The 24917-nt window shown below is 39.1% G+C and overlaps 1 protein-coding gene across 8 annotated transcripts in view; it reads right to left on the bottom strand.

The window, feature by feature from the left end:
* Positions 1–24917, bottom strand: part of GREB1 (growth regulating estrogen receptor binding 1) — a 94837-nt gene that overhangs the window by 5931 nt on the left and 63989 nt on the right. For 5 of the 8 annotated variants that reach the window (XM_074581862.1, XM_074581863.1, XM_074581864.1 and 2 more), the window contains 13 exons: positions 24208–24547; positions 22530–22645; positions 21634–21833; positions 19728–19817; positions 17760–18394; positions 10345–10447; positions 9959–10117; positions 7415–7557; positions 6497–6658; positions 4634–4838; positions 3781–3955; positions 2636–2854; positions 176–311 (listed from right to left, as the gene is read on the bottom strand). In XM_074581862.1, coding sequence (XP_074437963.1) covers positions 176–311; positions 2636–2854; positions 3781–3955; positions 4634–4838; positions 6497–6658; positions 7415–7557; positions 9959–10117; positions 10345–10447; positions 17760–18394; positions 19728–19817; positions 21634–21833; positions 22530–22645; positions 24208–24547 — 2683 coding nt within the window. Of the gene's footprint in view, positions 1–175; positions 312–2635; positions 2855–3780; positions 3956–4633; positions 4839–6496; positions 6659–7414; positions 7558–9958; positions 10118–10344; positions 10448–17079; positions 17212–17759; positions 18395–19727; positions 19818–21633; positions 21834–22529; positions 22646–24207; positions 24548–24917 lie in introns of those variants that run through there. The other 3 variants (XM_074581866.1, XM_074581869.1, XM_074581870.1) reach the window with 3 other exon arrangements.

Below are 24917 nucleotides of genomic sequence, written 5' to 3'. Positions count from 1 at the left end.
TATGCCAAGAATATTGTGGATTTCAGAGAGAAATATAAAAAAAACCCAAAACATGGCAGACATACCCATTAGCGGCAACTGGTGTTGCAACAAAATACCTCAGCTCTGCTGGTTGCACCATACAAAAAGGAAATCAGAATTTTAACAACGATGAAACAGAGGTCTCAGTTCCCACCTTAGACTTAATGTGGAAGGATCGCTGCCCTCCTACTGCAATCTGCTTTTTCATGACACTGAAGCGGTTGAACCGACAGATGAGAAGGCCAGCGCTGTGGACGCGCAAGTTGAAGTCAATATCATCACACATAAATCTGGAAAGAATAAAATCATAGCAGTTCAGAGGAATGTTTCTCATCACACACTTAACAAATACAAGCACTCGGGGTCTTTGATCAGCACTGTAGAAAGGACAGGTGTCAAACATACTGACCCCCGGGCAGCGCCTACCGGTCACGGAAAGAGGCTTTGTAATAACAAGCCAGTGAGTTCAAGAAGACCAGAATGAGGAAGGGAACCACTTCAGGAGCAAAAGGACCAGAAACACAGGGGAAAGCAGAAGGTGAAATGTTGTAACTTTCCAGGGAAAAGACCCAGGAGTTAAAATATTTTCTTTGCCTTTTACTACAATAATGCAGTCATAGAAAATAGCTACATACGTTACTACCCCACATAAGGTCAAGGAAATTAATTCCTTTGACTTCCAAGGAAATGGATGAGACCCTACGTTTCATTTGTCAAATGCACAGAGAACTCTCACTACTCATTTTTCCCAGAATACAAATATCCAGTATGTTTTTTCAATATTCCTCTACAGAAATAATGTCATTTTACATTAAAGACAACGACTATCTGAAGACAAGGAGTTTTTTCTTAATACACCAGCACTGCTGAGACATGGGAATAAATTAAGCAGAATGAGGCCAAACACCCCTGAGATAAATCTGCTCCATTTTAAAAATAAGACGGAACAGAATAAAAGGTAAACTCCTAAAGCTGACTAAATTCAAATTCTCTGGCCTTTGGAAAATTCAGACTCAGTTCTCCATTTTGAATGTAGATTACACAGCAAAGAGGATGATGTGCAGAACGGTTGGATTAAAATCCAGGGCTTGGATTTAAGAGATCTGGAGCAATTACTGCAACAGTGAACATCAGTGAGAAATGTGGCGTTTAATTATCTGTTTTTAAAATCTTGCCCTTCATTTTAGTAATATTGACGTGGATATTTCGTATCCCTGAATGCCAGTGTCTCTCTGGTTTACAAGGTACTTTTTTCCTTGCCAGCCCAGGCTTGGAATGTCATATAATACTTCAGGCTTAACAGCACCCACGCAGAGGATAATGGTGAGCCACGCACGGTTCAAAGACATGGGCAGGAAATGGGTGGTGCGGTCTGGCATCCCTGACATTTTAACTTTGCTGCCTGTACTCATAGCATTTTGCTTTATTGTTGCTCTCTTCATTAGCCCTTTGCAACGCTTCATAAGGTGAAACAGCTAGACGGCCTGGGGGCTGTCTTCTGTACTAAGAAGTACACTTTTGTACTAAGAGAGGCATGGGAGCAAGTATAAAATGCTCTTTTAATGTGTCAGGCTGGTGGCAATAGAAATGTAGGTCATCTCTTTATCCACAGAATAATGAAAGCAGAAGGGGTTCCCTGTCATTATAAGCAAACTTGAACTTCAAAAGACATCGTCCTGGGATAGAAGAGTTCTTCTGAGAAGTACAGTGACATTCAGTTATCAAACCTAGGCGTCTAGAGCCATTTTAGATGACTTGGGGTATCCCACCTATACAGAAAAACACATTTAGATTTCATGTCATACCTGTCAGCCCCATATGGACATCTTGCATATCTGGAGGTGCCTGAAGACTGGTTTTAGACAATGAATCCCACCTCTAGCAATATCTACTTCATTCTGTTTCAATAAATGCTTGCCCCTCAGAAATGGGGCCAGAACCACAATTTATTTCCCACAGATCAGTGAAATTCTGTGAGGTGAAGTACCTAGTCAATACAGTTCTGGTAACTGTGGTGATACTGTGTATGGCAATATTATAATTTGATATATCCTATGTGGCACGGTAAATGAAAAAATGGTAATTCTGAGACAACTGAATGTGAGAAACCAACACCAGTGTTGATGAGGTTCATTTACTCCTTTCTTCTGATTGTCCTGATGAGCACACATGCAGTGTGCTCCAGTGTTGTGCTCCTCAGGGTAAAAAAAGCCGAGTTATATCTCGGTTCCATGTCACAAGAAGACGTGGTTATGCACCATTCATCCACACATCCCTGTTTCCTTTGTAAGCCAGTCCAGGTAAGTGGGTAGGAGGGAAGTACAGTGTTTACCAAAAGGCCACTTGGACTAGACAACTGGGGGACCAGCACTGCAGGGCACACTGCTGACTGTGTCTGCCCTGTAATTCAAATGGGACTGGTTTATTTGGAACTATGGAGATTAATGTCTTTTTCCAACTGCTAGAAATTTGGAAAGGAGTTGAACCGTAAATCAGAAAACAAAATCTCTCTGCATCCCATTAACAACTTCCCCAAAAAGCCAACAAGAACTCCTCTAAAAATTCTTTTATTTGGTTCATTATCTCTATTGAAAGATGCTACTGATTCACTTACCTGTTCTGATTGTACTGTACATTCTGTGTCAGATCGACATTCAGCATAATGAAATCATGCACATGGCAGCAGGAGAATGGTTCCTTGATCTCAGCACTGTTTGTTTTGCTGGACCATTTCCTCATTCCAATTAAGGCATAGTGAGTGACATTGGGAGTTGCTTCAATATGTTGCAGAATTTGCTTCAAGGAAACATTTCTTTCAGTCCATGTATAGTCACTACAATAATTACAAAAATGTGTTCGTTTTAAAGTACATAGAGAATATTCAGAATCTCATTCAGCTGAAGAACAATTCTTAACAGTCAAAAGCAGTTATAAGTGTCAGGTAGATAACTTCAATGTCTTTACGGCAACTTTTTGACTCTCACTCTAATAAAAACTTAAAATGAACTAGTGCTTATGTGGTGGGGACTGGTATGACAGATCTGAAACTTAGTCCAGATATTTCAAAATATCCACTCAGATATGTAAACTTTTAAAGTTACCTGGATAATGTCCCAAATAACTATGGGAGAGTTGCTGACTTTGTGCCATAACTTAAGTGCAAATTATAAGATCCTCCTAGCCCACCCCTACTGTCCATAAATCTCAGTTTTTACTGCATTTAGTTCTCTTTGAAGTTTGCTGTAAATCCTGCATATCCCCGGTCTGGGAATAGATAAAAATATCTAGTATAAACAATGTTCTAAAGTCATGAAAACAAAAATACTTGTTTGGGGATTTGGGGAGCTAATAAAGGAGCCATATAGACTGGGACTGACAAAAGAGCCAGTGGAAATCAGTGGCGCAGAAAAGTCTTTTAGCTTCCTTAGAAACATCCTGTTAAAATTGTACATGCGAATGCCCATGCTTGTATTGTTTACAGAGTCTGAAATCTGCAGTCCAAGTAACTCCAGGTTGAACTGGAGTCAAGCTATACAGCAAAGGCTGCGGGGCGCTTCAAGCCTCAGGGGACAGGAATGAAAAACAGGCACTAAATTATGTGCTACGCAAAGGCAGATATCTAGGGAAAATACTTCTCTCATCAGGCAAATATTCTCTGCTTGTACAGGGTAAAAGTTGTAGCGTATCAAACGTAATTTCAAAACTGATATGCAGTGAAAAGTTAAAAGAGATCAGCTGAAAAAGCATATATTACTCTACCTTTTCCTGTCTCCTGAACAATCAACTTCTACTGCATTCCACATTACACAGGAGTCATCTGAAATGACAATGAAAGGCCAAATATCCTGGGGTTTTATCCCCAGCTCCTCCTGCCGATTTCGTTCAAGCTCCAAGTTATGATAAGACAACTCTTTTATCAGGAAGTGTGCAGCACCTGAAACCAAGGACATAAACCATTAAATGAAAAGTAAGGGCAGAAATTGTTTGCTTTTAACTTGAAAGCCTTTTGAAGTCAATATTTCTGCAGCCGAGGGTATGAACCACTGAAGATTTTAACACCCTAACACTCCCCAGAGCCAGCTTACTTTGTCGCTTGGCAAGCGAGTGACTTACAGAACCCCACTGGGAAGCACATAAAATTAAGCCTGACTTCTGTGGTAGAGATTTGTTAGCGTCCCAAGGGTTTAGCGACTGATTCTTTTAACCTGGCAGATATTTGGCTCCACTAGCATCCCTTAGTGCAAACATCTAGAGACGTTGATTGACCAGCTGTATAACATGGGAACAATTTCCCCTGATTACACAAATAGTACATAACTTATTTCTACAAGGAAACAGTAGTTAACTCCATCTGCGTTACCACCCTCAGCTCCCTTTAAAATCAGTAGAAAGTAAGTATTTCTAGGGTGCAATTCATCTAACTTTGTTTTAGGTGACTGAATTAAGTGAATTTCGTCTTCAACTGTGACACATCGTCTTCCAAGAGAATCCAGATCACCAGATCCGATATGCTAGCTACAAGGTGTATGTTTACGTTTCACTATTGAGCAACAACAACTGAAGAGACCAAGTTGTGTCTCCGCATTTGTTAGAACTCTTTCGTTATACTTACCTACTCCTGCACTGTTGAAAATGCTTGGAAGAACAAGCATGATGTGGTTGGGCCAATACTTCTTATATATGGCCATTTCATATTCCTTGACAACTAAAACATGCAAATGACTGGCTCCATCCATCGCATGATATAAATTGAAAAGTCCATGTTCATGACGACCAGTGGTGGGAGTAAAAGTGGGGCTTTTTATGTAATCTTCACTCTGTACATAAAAAGAAGTGTGAGTTATTGTATAAAGGTGTAGGATGTTTAAACAACAGAACCAAATGCTTCAGGAGAATAAATCAGACTCACTGACACTGGACAAACTGCTACATTTTAAATCAGCTTAGTAGGAAAATAAGCAACTTTTGTAAAAGCTGGGAAAAAGAAAACTCTATCACTCAGCTTATTCAGCTAGTAAGAACGTGGTGAACTGGATAGGACTGTTAACCTTGACCTGCCAAGTGCACTGGGACCTTGAGGCTAGATCTGGAAAAGGATTTAGGTCTATATGACATAAGATGGTAAGAAATACCTTACTCCAAAACCGCAGTACAACCTTTTCTGACTGGCTATCACTCAATCTTAATGCATTGAAACTGAGTAGGTGCTTCCAAGTTTGATAGTACAGTTTCTGAAAGCCCTGTTTCTACAGACATCCAGGACTGTTCCAGTCTGGGCAACTGATTTTAGCCTGGTTCCTACTAAGGTCATTAAGGACCGTGAATGAAAGTGTGCCTTTTTACAGAGACTCTCCAAAGCCCTCACAAATAAGTACTCCAGATTTAAAACTGCCAAAGCACAAAATGGTGGGTTTGATGCCAGTAGAGTTCACAAAAGGGAATTTAAAGTGGATCAATAAAAATATTTTATAATGGTTTAATAATCTAGGTTTATACCCCACAGCACTTTTCAAGCTTGCAGCAAGATTGCAGGCACCATTTTGGAGCAAGTGAACAGAAAAAGAAGCAAAGGAAGGATAAACGGTTTTGGCAAAGCCTCAAAGCAGGTCAGTGGCAGAAGCAGGAAAAGAATCCACAAGGATGCAGTGCACAGTTCTGAATGCGTAGCCAAGCACAAATTTACTGGGTGAGGAAGAGCAGGAGGTTTCACTCTCACGTTGCCCAGTTGCTGCTGTGTTGCTGCCTGGGTTACAAGCCCAAACTGGAGGGTGGTATTAATTGATTATTATTTATTGGAAGCAGCTTATTTTCTCCAGGATAGAAGTGCTACTGCTTACTACTGTTCCACATATTGCTTCAATACTCCAAGCAGTGTGGCTGGAGCAAGGCCCAGCTTCATCCTAGACATGGATATTAGGAGCTGCTGTAAGAGCCAGCATCGGCGTTTACAGGGCCTGTCAGACGGATGACCTAACAAAGTGTTTTCTGCAAGCGTGATGTGTGATTCTTTGGACAGCCTTGAAGCCATGACAAAGATTCTTTGAAGGCCTTATTTTTACATGAAAGCAACTGAGCATTTATGCAGAATAAAACAGGATAATCCACTGCTTTTTTCTACAGTAAAAAATTGCTTCCTCTAAGTAACTGTATGATAAACAAAACCATGTCTCTGAGGCTCATTGCTGAAACCATTCTCACTTTAACATCTTAAATCCATAACCAAAGACCTTTTGCCTCAGATAAGAGTGTTTATACCAAAGTATCAAGCTTGATAATGAGCAAAAGAAATGGCTGATTGGTGGCTTGACAGTTTTGCTTTTTGTCTCTGTTTCTGGGAGAAAATACAAGCTTAGTATCAGGACATCTTCATTATCTCTTGACAGCAGGACCAGAAGTGTAAAGAATCCTAATTCAACAAATTTTAAAACTGGTAGTGTCTCTCGCCATATGGTCGTAAATATAATTATCCATCTACCTTATCTGTGACTAGTGGTAGCCTCATGCTTTCCAATTGTCTTCCCGGTTGGCTAAAGACAAAATGATGCTCCTTTGACTTTGGGATGATAAAATGTAGCTGGATCTCTTCTCCTAGCATAGAATAGGAAAAGGCAAATGCATGCAGAGTGGACTCATAAAGCTGAGGAAGGGAAAAAATAGGACAATTCCAGTGGTCAGTCTCAAACTACATGGTCTCAGTGTAGTTAATACACATTATAACACTACCGTAGAGACTACAATCACTTACTGTATTGCATTAGATTTAACTCATGATTCACTAGGTTAAGCAATGCCCCCTCAGCTCGAGCATACACCCAAAAAAATATAAATTAAACTTTTCCCTCTTTTGAAACCATTGTTTCAGCTTCGTCTTGCAGATGGTACCGATACTTACAAGCCACTCTCGGCTTTCCAAAATACCGACACATAAAAAACAGTATTTGCATTGCTACTACATTCTTCCTCACATTCTAATAGGCAGGCAAGTGGAGGGTTATCCTGAGCAATGACAGTCTATACGCCACATACAGACTGCTCTGTCCTGGACCACTCCCATACCAGAAGTAGCACATTTGCAGTTACCCAGGTGAAAATGTAAGCAAGTCCCAGTGCAAAATGTTTACTGGGAAAGTAATTTTAACTGGTAATATACATGTAGAATGCAGATTATAGCACTGAATAAGCTAGTTGAGTTGAGGCAAGGATCACTTCTCTGACATCCCCAAATGTCAAGGCAGGCAAACCTCAAGAAATAACAAAACCTGTAAATCAGAGGTTTTTAGTACTTACATACAACTTGTAAACCAATTCAAACACAGTGAATGTATTCAAAACCACGTTTGGGTTGTGTCTGCTTCAGTTTCTGATCCACAGAGTAATATCTGGAAACCTTTACCTGGTACCTGGGATTGAAACCCATATACTGATGACACTGTTCACAGTGATGGTAGGTGTTATATGCTGCATACTTGGATAATCTCATCCTAGTTGTTTGACGGTGTGTATACATATCCTCCGGTCTCCTGCTCATTGATCTGTCTATTAAACAAAGAAACAACTTAAATGTAACATATATTCAAGGCCAGAAAGTATTCCCTTGTGACAAACTGTTTCTGTCACTGTAATTACCTCTAGGAACAATGGCAGGATTAAACACATGCAAAACAAAATAAGAATTCATCCTGAGCATAGTATGTTTTATAAACCATTATGTACAGCAAAGGGGACTACAAAGAAGTATATGTAAATTCATGACTATGATAATTCTGTACAGATTTCACATTAGGCTGAGGTGTAAGCAAAGCCAGATTATTAAAATTATTATTGTTGCTGTTGTTATTATTGATTGAATGCTTGAAAAAGTAATACATAGTAGAAAAGAGTGTTATGTCAGACATTTACTGTCCTGTGATGGACATCACGGTAGATTATGTGAAATGAACTTGGCAAATTTAGTGATTTTGCTCTTTAGCAAATATCCACATTTATAAAAAGGGTCTCCTTTATGGGAGACTGCAGGAAGATGAGATGTAATTTCTGCTGAAAAGGACTTCTGTTATATCATCTGGCCAAACCTTTCACTTAGATTTTCAGCATCGGATCAGGTTGTTCAAGGTTGTTCCTTTTCCCGTCAAGTTTTGAAAATCACTGAGTGGAGTTTCCACAGCCTCTCTCGGCAATCTGTTCCATGGTTTGACCACTTCTGTTCTGGAAATTTTTTTCGTGCTATCTAATCGTAATTTCCCATGTTGCAGTTTCTGTCTGTTATCTTTTGTCCTTATGCTGTGTATCTATAATAGTTTGCATCTACAAGTTCCCATTAGGAAGCTGAAGAAAGCAATCAGATGGCCCTGCTAGACTTCTCCAGACCAAGCAAAACCCACAATTCTCTTCAATTTTCTAAGTCTTGTGCTTCAGGCCTCTATCCATCTTGGTGCCTACCCACTAGACTCACTCCTGTATGCCAACGTCTTTCTTGTACTGGGAAGCCAAAAACTTGTCAGAATACTCCAGATGTGGTCTTACAGGTGCCATGCATAGAAGAATAATCACTTCCCTTGACCTGCTTGCTAGCTTTTTAATAAGTCAGTCCAATAAGCCATGGTGACTCGTTCAAACGTTGTCTACCAGGATCACCAGGTTGCCTTCCTCAAAGTCGTTGTCTCTACTGTCAGCCCCAAACTTGTACAGCTGCAAAGGGTTATTCTGTCCCAAGTGCAAGATCTTGCATTTATCTTTGTTGAACTATGTGAGGTTCACGTCAACCCATTTCTACAGCCTATCGAGGTCTTTCTGAATGGCAGTGCTACCTTCCTGCATGTTGGTACCAATTTGGTATCATCCATGAACTTGCCGACGTTGCATTCTTTCCCTTTGACGAGGTTATTAACGGCAGCCTTAAAGAGCATTTGCCTCACTATCAATCTCTGAGTATTGCCATGCGTACCCAGCTGCCAGTCAGATTTCTGCCACTCACCACATTTTGAGTTCAGTGGTCCAGCCAATTTCCCACCCACTTTACAATCCACCTATCCAAACCATCTCTCTCCGATTTTGGCTGTATGGATATTATAGAAGACAGTGACAAAAACCTTGCTGAAGTCAAGATAAAACCACTGTTCTTCCTTTGTCCATAGTGCCAGTCATCTCATCATAAAATGCAATCATGTTTACCAATCACAATTTGCCTATGGTAGATCCATTCTAGCTGCTCCAAATCACTTTCCTGTCCTTCATGGGTCGGGACATGGCTTACAGGAGAGTTTATTCCATAATCGTTTTGAGGACTGAGGGTAGGCTGACTAGGCTGTAATTGCTTTGATCCTCCTTCTGTCCTGCAGAGGAAGGGCACGGCATTTTCCTTTTTCCAACCATCAGGAACCTCCACCGATTGTCATTACCTTTTCAAATTTATAGACAGTAGTCTTACAATGATGCTGGCCAGGTCCCTCGGCATGCTTGGATACATCCTACCTAGTCCCATAGGCTTGTGTATGTCCAGCTGGCTAATCCAGAGGACTAATTCACACCTCAGTACTCCAGGAATCTAGATCTGGACACAGGCAACTCACACTTTCCAAACCTAAAGCAAAACCTAAAAAATAAACCTATAAACACTTTTAAGTACATAAATAATTTTACCCACGTAAGTCACTTCATTGCTACAGAGCAGGACAATGCTACTACATAAAAACATTTAAACGCACAAACTTGTTATGGAATCAGAGCTTTTTTAATGAAAGACTACCTATATTCCATAAAACATTTATAAGGATTATAGTTTGGTGCTTCATCTGGCAAACTTCAAATCTTTTTTCACTATTACTTAGTCAAGTGCAATTCTGATGATTTCACTCTGTTTAAAAGTTTAACAGAATTCTCACGTTAAAAACAAATAAATACATACGTGTGTACTAATCTAGATTTTTCAAATTCTAACCTTCATTGTTTATAGTCTGAAGCTTTGAACAAATCAGACTTGCATCTTCATATTTCGGGTCATGGATAGTGTAGTCAAAAGGCATCTTCTTAAATGTCTCCAAATCTGGCCACATATCTCCAGGCTGATGGTAGTATTGATCGGATTCTTCTTTTATATCTATATTATTGAAAAATAAGAATTCGTGTAATTTTTATTGCTATAGATGGTTTTGCTATACCTATTATTTCTGCATCATTTTTTCTTAATATTTTCTTAAAATATTTCAATAATGTAAATTAATTGCAAAGGTGAATGCCATAGAATATACAGACAACTAGTTTTCAATATAACATAACAATTTTCTACAGTCTCCAGAAGCAATTATTTTTATATCAAGAACTTACTAATGTTGATTTCTTCCTCATCATAAACATCCACTTCTGTCAGTCTAATCAGCATTCTGGACAAAATACTGAGGAACTGCAGATAGGCACCTGTTTTCCCTATCTGTAAATATATAAATTAGAAAATACAAAAGTAAACTTTCATTTTTCAACATGTTACTTTTCCACATATCTGGAAAATGTAGCTGCAGTGAAACCGAATATTAATATTCAGCACTTGCATATCCCTGTATTTGTATATTCGTTGGCATAAATGAAATGCTTAAATCTTCAACAGTTTTGTTCACTTTATGCAGTAACCTAGTTTGGAAAATGCATTTTATATCAGAGGTCTAATTACAGGCCCACAGACGAGAATTTTCTCTCCTGATGTTATAGCTTCTACATAGGCAATGAACTTTTAAAAATGCATACAAGCTCATAAAATGTTCCAAAAAAACCTCCTCAAACTACAAGATGACTAAAGAATTACCTCAACCTTTTCAAATTTGTATAATTTACCAGTACACTGACTGCAACTGAAGTACTGCTATCCTGAAGAATGAAGTGGCACGCATCTAAAGCAGAACTTGTGCAGGCCACCTCCACTCCTGGAGCACATGGGTAAGAATGTGTTGTTCCACCTCTTGTGCTGAAAATCTATTATTTCCCTTCCACTTTTCAAAAACTACCTTTTAAAAGTCTGTTTTGAAATTATCTTAAGATTATATCTTTCTCCTTTCTGTTTTACCCCGCTAACACACTATTTACATTTTTTCTTCATTACACCAAATAGTATTGCTGCCCTTTTATAGTTTTTTCAGCTGAAAGGTATAAGCCACAGCCAATGATTTACTCAATAGATTGTTCTGCGTCTTCCACATAAAGTTTGCTGATGATAACATCAAGTAAATAACACCATATCTAAGCGGACAGCTTTACAAACCATTACACTTGAACAGGAAGCAGTACACAAGGGGTTTCAATGAGAAAAAAGAGACCAGCAAGCTCCTGTCACTCTCACGGGAGAATGAACACGCCGTGATTTCTCATGTGTGTGTATAGATCAGTCTCAGAACGGCACTGACCTCCAGTTGACAACTTAAGACTAACATCACACCTGTACAGGGTGAGGTTAACATGTGGATCAGTTCTGGCACATTCTCCTGCTGCAACTGCCTGATTTCACAAAGCGCTGTCAGATTTTGGACTAAGTCTGTATTACTACTGAACTGAAAACCCAGCTTCACTGCCGTTACTGCTAGGACATGTCAGAAGCATAGGGTGTTAAATTACTAAATATAGTATTGAATTTACTATTTTCCATATATGTCAAGTGAAAATTTCATTTTCTCTCAACATTTGAGAAAGGGAGGCTTTGAAGCTGAAGCAAGAGTAGGTAAACTTTTGTTTTGGTCAAAGTTCAGTATCTTTTGTTTTCAATCAATCAGACCGCGTTTTAAACAGTAGCTTGCCAAGGGTGGAAAAGGCTACCGTTACCCCCGTTGACGGTCAAATAAGGCCTTCAGATACACAAGGTAGACCAGAAGTTAACACACAACTCTGTGTTACCCAGGAGTAATAGAGAAAAAACTTTACTTCAAATAGAGGAAACGATAGCACGGACCTTAGTCAGCCTATGGACCAGATGTTTCTAATTTCCAGCCTGGGTTTTTATGTAAAATCTATGGAGACTAATAAGAATCTTTCTGCTGACCCTGAAACAAGGTTCTAAACTTGACTTCAATAGCTATTTATTGGTAAGCTAAAAAAAAAAAATAAAAGCATCTTATTTTCCCACATCTGAGGCAAACCTGATCATACTTTGCTCTAGAAGAAAATACTTTCAATGTTTTCTCCCAAGTCTGAGATTGCCTTTCTATGCCCTTATAAACATATTTTATAAAGTGCTTCTGATCATCATTTCATTAAGCACAGGCTGGCCTGACAGATTAACGGTTCCCTAATTTCAAACAAATGAGAGATCTTTTATCAAAAGTACACAACCTGTTCCCTAGATACCAGCTATCTATGTGAAAAAATAATTCCTAATTTGTTTGAAGTATATACTTAGAGTTATCAACAGAAAAACAGGCTGAATACCTTATTTTTTCATTTTGGTAACCATTTGAAACTTCCTTTATCAAAATCATGCCATTTTTCTTTCCCTGGGGGACCAGTCTTCACCAATGGTTTTCACCAAGGTACCTGGCAGTGACTAGGCTACTACTACGTGGTACTGACATAAAAGGTATCGGCTGTCAATTGGCTCAAGTACACACAAAGACACACAAAGCTACGGGGTCGTGAATCAAAAATGTTGTAAGCCACAGGACTGCAAGTGCTAGTCCTTAACCGCTAAAATAATACATCTGTATTTATGATATTCCATGCATCATATCTTACCCAATCGCATTATCTGTCACATAACAAGTGTCCAGTACCGTACTGTGAGCTTTATGAATTGTTAGATATTAGCAACACCGTACGTAAAATGCTGGTGGGAACTCGCAGGAATCTCTCCGCGTTTTCAGAATGTCTCTCTGCCCGGAGAGAGATCAGGCTGAGCACATGGCAACATTCTTATTGGGACTCCATTCACTTGCACGTTTGCCTGCATTTGCTGATGAATACATTAATTGGTAAAATAGAGAACACCTTTTCCAGATCATTTTGAGAAGATTTTTCAAACAAAATGATAAAAGAATGACTTCTCATTTACAATCATCGTTTACTCCAGAAGGGAAGGACCTTGAACAACTGAATTTGTAGCATGCCCAGATAGGTAAATGCACCTTTAAAATTAATCGTATTGTTTTCTATATGTACCATCTCTAGGCAAAATGGAACTGCACGGAGTGTCTTTGTTTGTTTGAAAATACCGACTAGCTGCCAATAAATGGAGCTTCCACATGTCTCCTGAGAGTCTGTGCCTCATCTCTCACCACCCCTCTTTTCCATAGTTTGGGCATGGTAGTTAGCCACAAAGAGATCCTGCAAGCAGGGTATGTACAGCTTCGATGCACAGAGCCCCACATTTGCCCATCCTCCATCTCCCAACTGCAACAACATAGGTCTGCAAAGAAATTTTAAACTGCATACATGACTGGGCTGTAACTTTACCCGTCTTTAGAGAAGCCCAGTACGATGCCATGTTCATCCTAATAATTAGTGACTCCAGGCTTAAGCATGACGTAGTATATTAACAATGCCGACGACTGGTAAGGAAGTACTCTGAGCGAGGTGCTTGTCTCCATACCCTGTCTTTGCTCTGCACGCAAAAGCTGCAAACAGATCATAAGCATGAAGGACCCTGGAACTGGGCTGCATTTTTATGATTCCTGAAAGAAAATGTACATGAGGGGTACTTCTACTACAGCCAGCTCTACTTCCCAGAAAGAGTTTCCTCAAACATGTGGCAGTGCCCAGTGCCTTAACAGATAAGGCACAATATTCCCAAATCATTTGTTTCTATCTACCTGAATTTGGAAGACAAAAGTCTGACGAATCAGACTTGGGAGATGAAAATCCCAAAAGACTAAGAAACAAAAATCTCAAATCTCATGAAAACTTACAATAACTAAGGAATTTGGGGCCTGCAAAGATTAACTATTTGGGTTTCTATTTTCATCCTTAGTGCAAGGGATGATTTGGCCCATAAAATACCAAGACTATTTTTTCCATACAGGTCTTCATTCATGAAGAGTATAGCTATAGCTGAGCAAGAGGAAGAAATATGAATTCAAATTCTTTCTGCAGAAAATTCGAGAGTTATGAAGGTCTAGTGTTTGTGTCAAAGACATACACTATCTAAGAGGAGTGGAAAGCTCTCCAAAGCTTTTGACCGCTGAACTGTGCTTGCCATAGATATCAAGGATAAGCTGAAAACAAACTAAGAATCTGAGAGAGAAATATTCCAGTCAGAGAAATTACATGTGTGCCTCCGTGCTTATTCATGGAAGTGACATTCAGAAGAGCAGCTGCAGTAGGTCTAACAGTAATGATTTCCCTTTTCTTAACTTGTTACAGACACTGCATACCAGGACCACTAGAAGTACTTTATTGCTCTTAAATGGTGCTATAAAGTGTCATCTGATTTCAGTCTTCACATTAGGAGAAATATGGCAAAAGGGGAAAAAATTCCATAAGGAGAAATATGGAAAAGGGGAAATAAATCCATAAGGCTTTTCTATTCTAATTTCCAGGTGAGACAGTTCTTCTCATACCACGGCAGTGGTTTTCAAACTGTGGTCTGCGAACCAACGGTGATTCATAGAAAACATGCTGATGGTCCACAGACAGCTGGTCAAATGGTGCTGGCTCTTGTCCTTGTTTCCACTTGCTACAATCTTCTAAAACACAGCGAACAAAAGAGATATTAAATATTTCCCTAATACTTTTCTTGCATAGGCTGAATGGTATGTAAGCCCATTGTAATAAGACTTTAATAGGAGTAGAGGAAAACCCAATGATATGGGCAGCAGTTTTTTTCCTTAGAAAGTGTCTGAAGACGTGCTCGCTTCATTCCCTGGATGTAGTGCTACGGGACTGAGCCGTGCTCATGAGCAAGAAGATGCGAGTTCTGAGTTGTAATATACAGTTAAAAACAAAGGTACAAAACCTTGATTTGCAGTTTGGGGAACTTTAAGATGAATGTTTCTAAGAATATTTAAGTGAATTTAGGCTTCCTTATAGGTACTTTCTTGGGTGCACTAGGGACTACATTCCTAGTCATAGATATGATACATGGTGTTCATGGTGGTGCGTATTTATTCATACTCACTAACCAATGGCTAAACTTGTACGATGTGAGCTAACTTACAGATAATTACATAGAAATCTCTCCTACACCTATCCAGTTTTTGCTGCATTTCCTAAAGCCTCTTGTAAAAATAATGCACGATTGCCTTCTAATGTACGTAATTGTCCTTGAAAAATGCATCAAGTCTTCTAGCAAAACATTTTGATCAGTCTAGAGTGTAAAATGTCTCTGTGAGAGAAGAGTGAGTGTACTTTATTACTAATTACCCTGAAAGTGAGAATTATAATTTTGATTCAATAATGTGCCTAGTTTTCTTCCTGTGTTGGTTTCATATTTTTCATTTTAACCAACAAATGGCTTCCTGATTTGAATTTTAGCAAAGTAATTGCTGCCTGATAAAGAAAACAACTACTTCCTAATTTTTGAAGATAGTACTCTGGCAGTCTTATACTTTTTTTATATATATATTAATATATTATTAACATATATAAATGGATATATTAATGTGTATATATATATTATTTCTTCCCAAAAAGAGAAGGGTAACTCTAATGTCTGTAACTATTCCCTGGAAGAAACACTGTATTGTTATACATTAAACCAATAAACAATGAACATGCTTTTACAGCTCTTTGTTTGGTTTACAGTTTTTAGTACTTTGGGAGGTTAAAATAGCAAAGGAAACAAAGCTGCTGTCTTTTTCCACATACTGAAATTAATATATACCCCTAAATTTTGATACTTAGGAAGAAGACATGATACTGCTAATTTGATGCATGTGAATTTGTTCTGTGTGAAACAGGTATATTCTTCAGAAAGAATTGAGGAATATAAAATTAATAAACACGTGAAGAGTGTCCTTTAGGAAACACTTTAGATCCATCTGTATGACCCGATGCAAGACTAGGAATTAACCTGCATTGTGGACACAGCTGGAGAAGAGATGGAATTTCAAGTAAAAGAAGTGATATCAAGGCTGAAATTCACTGCTGCAGAGGGTCAACAGAAGTCCTATTCAATATTTGAAAAAAAATGTTTCACAGTGAAAAGTGGTGAATATCATATCCTGGAACAGAGCCGATGATAAACAAGCCACCTGTTTAATTATAACTAGTTAAATGGCAAGTACCAAGTGTAAAGCATCAAAGCATTCTCACAGGTTGTAATATGCTCTGGGAAGTCGCTGAATGACTCTTAGAATCACAGATTTACATTTGTGACCCATAAACAAATGAATACCAAAGAAATATTTTCTTATCAGCTAATCTGGGTATTTAGGGTGGCTTTGGAAATAGTACCTTTGTGGGGTTTGATGTGTATGCATTTAAAATTCTAACAAAAATTGTCATGGCCCGTGTTTTTCTTTGAGATAGAAATGAACAACATCTCTCTTCCAGAATGTATTCTTTTTTATGCTGCAGCTGAGTTTCTTGATCCCATAATACCTCAATCTTTGGCAAACATGGACAATTTAGATCAAAGGAATGGACAGTGAAAAACTGCTCATCAGAGCACTTTCTGGAATCCTTTATGAATTACAGTAACATTTGAAGGAAGTCCCAATATGAAAAGCCCATTTATGCTCTTTCTACTCTACTGCACCATAAATGTGGGTGTACAATGGAATTCAATCATTTAACGAATAGCAGTGTGTAGTTTCCTTTTGTGATGGATGGGCAAAGAAGAGTGGATCATGTGGCAGTAATTATCTTTAGATGAATTTTTTCAGTTGATGTTACAATAACTGGAAACATGGTCTTTGTCTTGGTTTGGATTTATCCTTTTTGACTTCTGAGGTTCACAGGACATCTGTATGCTCTCAGTAGGCATGGTGTCTCTTCCTATCTTGTTGTTTTGTACTTCTGCAGAGCATGACAGGCACAATATTTCCTTTAACATGTAACATGTGCGTTGAACTAGGAGATGCCTTGCTCAGAGATAAGTGCTAAACATCCTTAGACAATTTAGAAGAGAAAGAACTTCTTAGGACAAAACCCATTTCCATATATCTTTTCAAATTAACTTAAAAACTCTTGGGTCAACTACTCATCTTGTAAATATGGCTCTGCTAATGTTGAACTGGCCTTCTTGCATGTGTTATTTACAACAGCTTCTATTTCTGTCTGCTGTGTGGAGGAAACAGAGAAAAAAACTTAATTACATACTCCCAGCTGTCTTCAGATCGATCATAAGAAAGTGGTTTTGTAAAGACCTTTTATCTTTATTTAAATGTAAATGTATATTCAACTTTAACAAACTGAAATTATACATGAAATCCACCTCTTGAGCAAATTATCTTCTAAAACATTTTAATGGAGACAGACTGACCAAAAATGAACATTGCTGCAGCTTCATTGTCTCTGAACACAGGCTAACAGTAAAGAAAGGAAGATTATACCCTAGAGGTATTTAAGAAACATCTAGATGGGGCACTTCAGGGCATGCTCTAGTGGCAGAGATTGTAGGTTGTTTGGTTGCACTCGATGATCTCAAAGGTCCTTTCCAACCATGAAGATTCTATGATTCTATGATTATTTTAGCAAAAGGGATTAGGAAACAAAACATAAGCAACTTACTCTCCACCAAAAAAAACCCCTTCAAGTATGAATAATAGTAACTAATAATTTTTTCTGAGATTATGATAAAATTAAACAAAATAAATCAATGATAATACCTTGTTCTTATTACACACCTGTGGTGGCCCACTCAGCAGCAGCCTCCTTGGGTGAAAGGTGTCCATTCTGCCCTCATTTCTATTGTTGTAGTCCATATGGATTGGCTTGGGAACCGTCCATTGGCGGTAGTATAGAGACTGCTCCGTGCAAGTCATCATCTTACTCATAAGAGGACGAAAAGAACTTGCCCACATAACAGAATGATAAGGCAAGAGGGAAGATGATTTGGGAAGTCCACTGCTGTCCGTAGAAGTAATAATGTCATAAACGAGTTTGGGCAGGAAAACTATGGGAGGCTGTTTTGATGCTTTGGTCATGGAGCATTGAGAGGTCTGTAGGATGAAGGAGTTATGAGTAGGTGCAGAGGAGGAAGAAGAGGAGGAGAAAGGTGAGGAGGATGATGAGGTGATGGAAATTTGGGCACTTTTTATGTTTTGTTTCATATCCAGCTGTTCAGTTACTGTTGGCAAATGTTTGCTGATTGTTGTTTGCGCCCCCTTGTCTACTTTGTGCTTCTGCCTTTCATAGTTATTTGTAGTTTCTTCAGTGCTATTGCTTAGGACTTGGTGGGGGGATTTTGCTGTATCACCTGCCGCTGTTAAAGGAGGAGATGACTCACTGCAGAATGCTGTAACTAAAAGAAAAATTTTATTTCAACACAGTGCAACTATCTCTGCTAGTCAATGCCATAGTTAAACAAAACCAAAAAAATTAATCATTTAGATAGAGCATCCATCTCATTGCAATCCCACTCCTGTTCTTGCTTTCACCTTTCTCATAGGGGAAGTCATAATGGGACTAGTTTGAAGTATTTGTCTCAACGCAGAAAGTGGCTTTTAAAGTACTGACGTGCATAGGTAAGATGTCAGTGAATGTCTTGTCCTCTACTTCCCTCATCCATTCCTTGCTTAAGGTGTTCATCAGATACTTTCATCACTCAAGCCAATTGCAAAATTACTGAAAACATCTTTCAAAAGAGTGTAAGAAAATAAGTATTCACAGGCTATTACCCCATCAGACTGCATAAAAGTCTACACAGACTGACATCTAGAAACAGTCCTCAGCTCTGAGTTAGATCTGACCTGACACTCACACGTCTGCGTCACTGCAGCATTTAGTCCAATCTGATAAAACCTGGCCTTCATGTCTCGGGTGCTACATAATGCAATAATGCATTCATACAGCTTTTCGTCAGCTCAGAGCACGTACTGAACTCACGGATGTTGGCCTTGAATATGTCATGTAGATGCACCCCACAGCTAATTGCTGATTTTCCGAAAGTGGTATATTTTTACCTTATATATTCTAACTACTAAGATTTCTTGAAAATTTAAGGCCTCATTTTAAGTGGTTCCTAAGTCTGTCGCAAAGAGGAGATGCAAATACTTCACAGTCTTCAGAACAGACTGAGAACTGGTTAAGGCATCAGTCTCCACATGGGAATAGGAATGTCTGCCTGAGGCTCAACATAGATAAAACCAGCTTTCCTCTCATGGTGGAAACAACAGTCTTGGTTCTCAGAACAACCCCACGTTTTGAACTAATAAAAGTCCACAGTTTCTCTTGGTCTCAAGAAATAGGAAGATATACTCTAGTTGCATATTAATCTAAAGTAGCTAGTAATGGAAATTACCACTAAATAAAAAAATATTGCCAGCAGTATGAATGGTTTCAATTAAAACCACTGTGATATATACCTCAAAATACCAGTATCCAAGAGCACAGAAAAAAAAAAGAAAGGAAAAAACATTTATTTAACCATGGGCAAATCGAGGACACAAAGCCACAGGCAGGCCACGTGAAGTCTGATGCTTATTTTTTTAAAAGTTATCTTTAGGGATCCCAATAAAATAGGCCTTACGAAAGCCTTAGTGATTTATTCCTTTTATCATTTCTCAAATAAGCTGAACAAAAGGTCTCTTTTATGTCCTAAAGGCAACTTAATAGAGAAGATCTTAAGGTCTTACTGGAAGCTTTTGAAGAGAGAGATGAAGATGCAGAATCATGGGAACGAGATCTTTCTCTTTTCATAGGACTTCTCTTTTCTGAAGTAGAACCTGTTTCACAAATGGCAATAGGGGAAAACAAAACCAAAATATAATTTAAGTAAGCCTGTGAGAAGGCACAGCTACATTGTCAAAGTAGGGAAAAGCACACAAGAGTTTGTGTGGGTTTTGTCCTCATTCTGACACTGTTTTCAGTGTGGAGAGTACCTGTTCCTACCACACAATATTGGATCAGCCCATGGTCTAATCTAACTATGATGAGCTGCAATAGCTTCACAAAATCAATGCTGCAGCCAGGAGCTGGTAATTTCTAGGCATGTCTCAACCATGTTTTCTCCTTCTACCCATGTCTTACTTTCCTCACCAATCCAGCGTCAGGGAAACCAACAGGCAACAAGCTCTATTTTGTCATTATGTTATGTAATTGCCTCCTGCCCCATATATTACAGCTTTATGGCCAGATTATAGCTCAGCTTTTGGTGATGAAAATCCATATTTGGACAGCCATCGAGGATATTCACTTGAGGTTCCTAGCTTAAGCTTCTAAGTTAAAATGCTTGTTTCTGTACAGTTTTACCGTGATAAACAGAGCCATAAGTACTGCCAGCAAAAATTTAGACTGTAATTCTATCTCAAGTGTTCTGAATTGGACTCTGGAAGAGCATATCGTACTTCATGGACTAGGAAAGCAGCTTTACAACTTAGATGCCTAACAACTTAGCTGCCCATTTGACTCAGACCACATACAATCTCGGTGTACTTCAACTGAAGGGACAGAAGTACTCCTCACATCTAAAGCAGGCCTCTAGTGCAGACAGTCTGAGCGTGACCTCAGGTATTTCATTCCTCTATGAGAAGCACATATTTGATTAAAGTAAATATTTTTGTTCTGCTTGTTCTGCTATCCTTATTACCAATGAGTAAGAATTTAATAGGTGAATCAGCTCACTTCCTCCTCATAGTACAGAAAAGGAAACGAAGGCAAGCGGTTTTGAGATTTAAATAACCTACGGAGATAAAAAATCCCTTGTTTTCCATAGTTGCAAGGCACAACAGACAGTAAAGAAAAATGTAAACAACTTAACGATGACCAATAACGCCCATCAACTATCACTCAAAAAAACCCCTCAACAGTTCCCGGGTAAATTATTTTTGTTTCCATGTTTATGTGTTCTTAATTGCTCTCTTAAGAAATTATAAACTCATCAACTCTACACTGTCAATTGGAATTCATAGACATTTTCAAGGAATACTCAGAAATCACTATGTTCAGATATATTTTCTAGCCATACTATTTAATACCTTACAAACTAGAGGCTACTCAGCTGTTCTATATACAGTTTCCTTGGGAGGAATCTTCATCACTGTCAGTATGTAAGCATAGGTTCGGTAGCATCAGTCAGGGACAGTTTAGGTGGAGTTGTCCCTGCTGTGAGAGGTGGGACCGAGTCTCTGCTTCCCAGATGGCAAAGTGCACGCTTCCCTGCTGCAGGAGGGCAACACAGCACAGCACTCCGAACAGGGAGCGTCACTGGGTGTACCCACTCGAGCTCCACTTTGCGTCTGCCAGAACATAACAGGGCAAAGGAGGTAGGGAAGGAGGGGAGAGAAGGGAGCCAAAACACACAGAGAGAGAGAACAGATGCAACAGGACTGCAAGAGATTAAAGTGCTGCAGCAGCAACAGTACCTGGGCAGGGAAGGTGAGAAAACACGGGTTCAATGAGATGAAGTAAAACTGAGGAGCAGAGCTCACTCAGTAAGGCTAATTCCAGAAACCCTCACTGAGCAGGTATCCATACAATCCTGCTTTTTCTAATACAACTCAATCATTTCACAGCTTCTTTTATTATCACTACTAATAATACCTTCTGTTGCTATTTCTTCGTCTTCATTATCAGTGCTGCTTAGTTTCTCTGGGTCACTTTCTAACACATCATTCACAACTGCTTTGTCTGTGTGAATTTCTGAGCTCACAAAGTATGCTGCCAAACCAAGTTCTTGCTCCAAGTTTGTCCTTACCAAAGAAGATGAATTTATTAAACGTAGGTCACAGTATCTCAGTGATCTGGAGAGAAACAAGAGAGGCTAGTATGAAAATGCACTGTAACCTACTCCCCTATCTCTTTTACAAACACAGCCAAAGGGGAATTTTTTCATGATCTGCTTAAACCACAGATGAGATAGACACAGAATACCTTTTGTGCTTAATAAGTTTACCACTGGGGTGCATACACTTTTTTTTTTTCTTAATCCCATTATGCAGCACTGAACATTGGCATCAGCATAAGAAAAAGAATAGTCATTTGGGTTCTAAGCCTAACACACAAAATGGGATTCAGTTGACCATACAAAAGCATTTAGTGCCCCAGGACATCCTGCCTGGCTTCCAGCTGCTGTTCCAGAAGGCACTGATCTCTCCAGTCATCCTCTAGCACACATGCCAGCATCATGCAGATGTCTCAGCTACTCTAAGGTATCTAAAGTAGCTATACTTTTTTTTTTTACATACCCTTATTCTCCACTCTAAACTGGGACAACTCTCATAATATTTTCTAAGCTACTTTATCTTGCTGTAAAGAGGAGGTTATTATTAATAATGTGGTTTGTATTTACGATACAAAAACTGCCAAGAAATGGATAAGAAACATCTTGACACTGAAATCTGTTTTCTTCTCCCACAAGTAATTACACAGTTAACCTTTAGCCATTTGGTAAGCAATGGATAAAAAACTGCCACTGAGAAAATACTGGATCTTCTTACCGTGGCAAAGACTCCCCCTGTGGATCCATACCACTAAATATCAATATACAAGGCAAACCTTCCAATTCCAAATAGGTCTGTGGTCTCCAATCCACATCTTCAATTTTCTGCCAGACCTGTATAAGGCAAAAACCACTTACGGACGTATCTATATGGCACAAATAAAAATACAGAAATATATACTTCTATCATCCATTATATGAATCAATTTGTACAGTGGCTGGATGTTCCACCAAGGGAAACCGCAGAGCAGAGCCAATTTCAACACAGGTAGATTGCACGGTTCCTAGAGCACTACAGGTAGCAGCCTGCCTGCTGTATGTCTGAGGAGACTGGGACAGTACATTCCAGTCTGAAAAGCCTCCCAGCTTCCCAGCTGCATAGTACTGAGGGCACAGATGGGTACAATGTCTATTGTACCACATCCACTCTATTGTACCATAGAGTGGATACAGTACAACAGTAAAGCTGAGTAGGAGCTTTGGGGGAGAGTATTCTCTACAGAGTGTTGCTTCTTGTAGCAGGTAATGTCTGAGTCCAAGGAAGAAAATGAGCTAGGAATGAGACTTTTTCACCGTAGAGGAATAGGGGAAAGCTGGAAGTGTTTAACACACATACCACTGTCCTCACTTGCTACTCTCTGAAGTCTCCTGCTCTCCCCCAAAGCTATCAGTTTTGCTGCCAACTTCATGAGAAGTTTGGTAACTAGATTTATTGTTTGACCATTTAGCAGCAGGCTATACTGCTTTACTCACACCAGTCAGTCCTTTTTGCTGTAAGACTGATCTACAGAAAAGGAGTCCACAGTAGCACCAACAGCGCAACAACTCAGCCTCTGACATTCGTACACGTACCACCATTACACATGTCAAAGAAGATAAACAGGATGTGATTCAGAAATAATACTGATTTTTCACAATAAGTTATGCCTAATTTATAGCAGAATGAGATCAGCATTAGGCCCTGGATCTCAAATGACTTCATCTAACACGTATGGAATCAGACACAGTACAGAATGTACCATATAACACCATCCTAGAACGTAAATACGTTTTTGCTTTGGTGATCAGATGATGGTAATTTTATGAAAAGGAAGGCAGTAGAAGAGGCTTTTGTTAATCAGATCACCCACGGCTCTGGGCCTAAAAGATATAAATTAATCCATAAACCAGCACATGGTCCAGAAAGCATAGAGTCCTGAGCTGTGAAGACCAGGGTGCTCTAGGACCCAGAACTAACGTCACTGATTTGGTGCCTCCATGCCACCTGCTGGTGACAAGAATAATATAACTCTACTGGTCATTGATTAAAATCTTTTTGCAGCTAATGATTTTGAGAGAAAATTCTGCTAAAACTGTGACTGACAATTTTATTTGGCTTTTTTTCTTATTGCTCATGGTCACTGTAGATAAAAGCAGTTCAACTCTTTGGGAGGGTTGCTGCTGGAAATCAAGCTCTAGCCATATTAGTTAATACTCCACTGAGTATTAACCAGAGGTAGGACAGAAGAGGTATCACAGACAGTATGTCTAAAACATAAAAGTCATGCTCTTTATGGTAGTTTTTATTTTTACTAGTAAGACCCGCACTTCAGCTCACGACCATGACTCTCACCAGTAAAGCCTCCCCACCTGCCCATCTAATGAAGCTTCCCAGCATATGCCATTCTGCAAGTTACCTTTAGTTGGTCCACAAAGTGCTTCCCTATTGTGATTCCAGAATTAGGATTTCCCAAGATTATTTCAAAGTTATCTTCAAGGGCTAGTCTTTCCCTTACATTATACAGACGTTCATAAGCCACTGCAGCCAGCGGAGTACATGGAATTCTCAACACTACCATAAGGCCATGACCACTGGGACATTGTCTTGAAGAGTTTATTAGGTTTTGGGTGATTTCCAGAGTTTCAACTGAGGTGTAATTCTTCATCTGAGAAAGACCACACACTGCCATCATAGCTGCAGAGTAGTGTTGTATGAGGACAAATGTCCTTATCACTGCACTGTGTAACCTGGGGAACCTGAAATAAACGGTGAATTAAATAGCGAAACATTAAAGGCTAAAGTGAAAAAGCGAATTTTTACAAAATATAGTAAACTCAGGATTTTCTCCTGTAAAGAATCCTTCATATCTACTATGCAACAGAATCTCACCAAATTGCAGCTGGATAGGCTTTGCAAGGCATCATTTCACAATTAGAACTGATGTTGTCTCTCCATTTCTTAGCAAAGATTTACCAAGGATGTAGTCCAGTTAGCTTACACCACTTTAAGTTACCAAGATTTACTGTTGTTACAAAATTTATCACAGAATATTTGCTAAGGCACTCAGTAACGTCATCAATCAAAATTATATCCTCTTATCAATGAGAACAGTATTCTTCATTATGT

This window comes from Larus michahellis, chromosome 3 (assembly GCF_964199755.1).
Source record: "Larus michahellis chromosome 3, bLarMic1.1, whole genome shotgun sequence".
Lineage (NCBI taxonomy): Eukaryota > Metazoa > Chordata > Aves > Charadriiformes > Laridae > Larus > Larus michahellis.
This window is presented reverse-complemented; position numbering and strand designations above follow the sequence as displayed.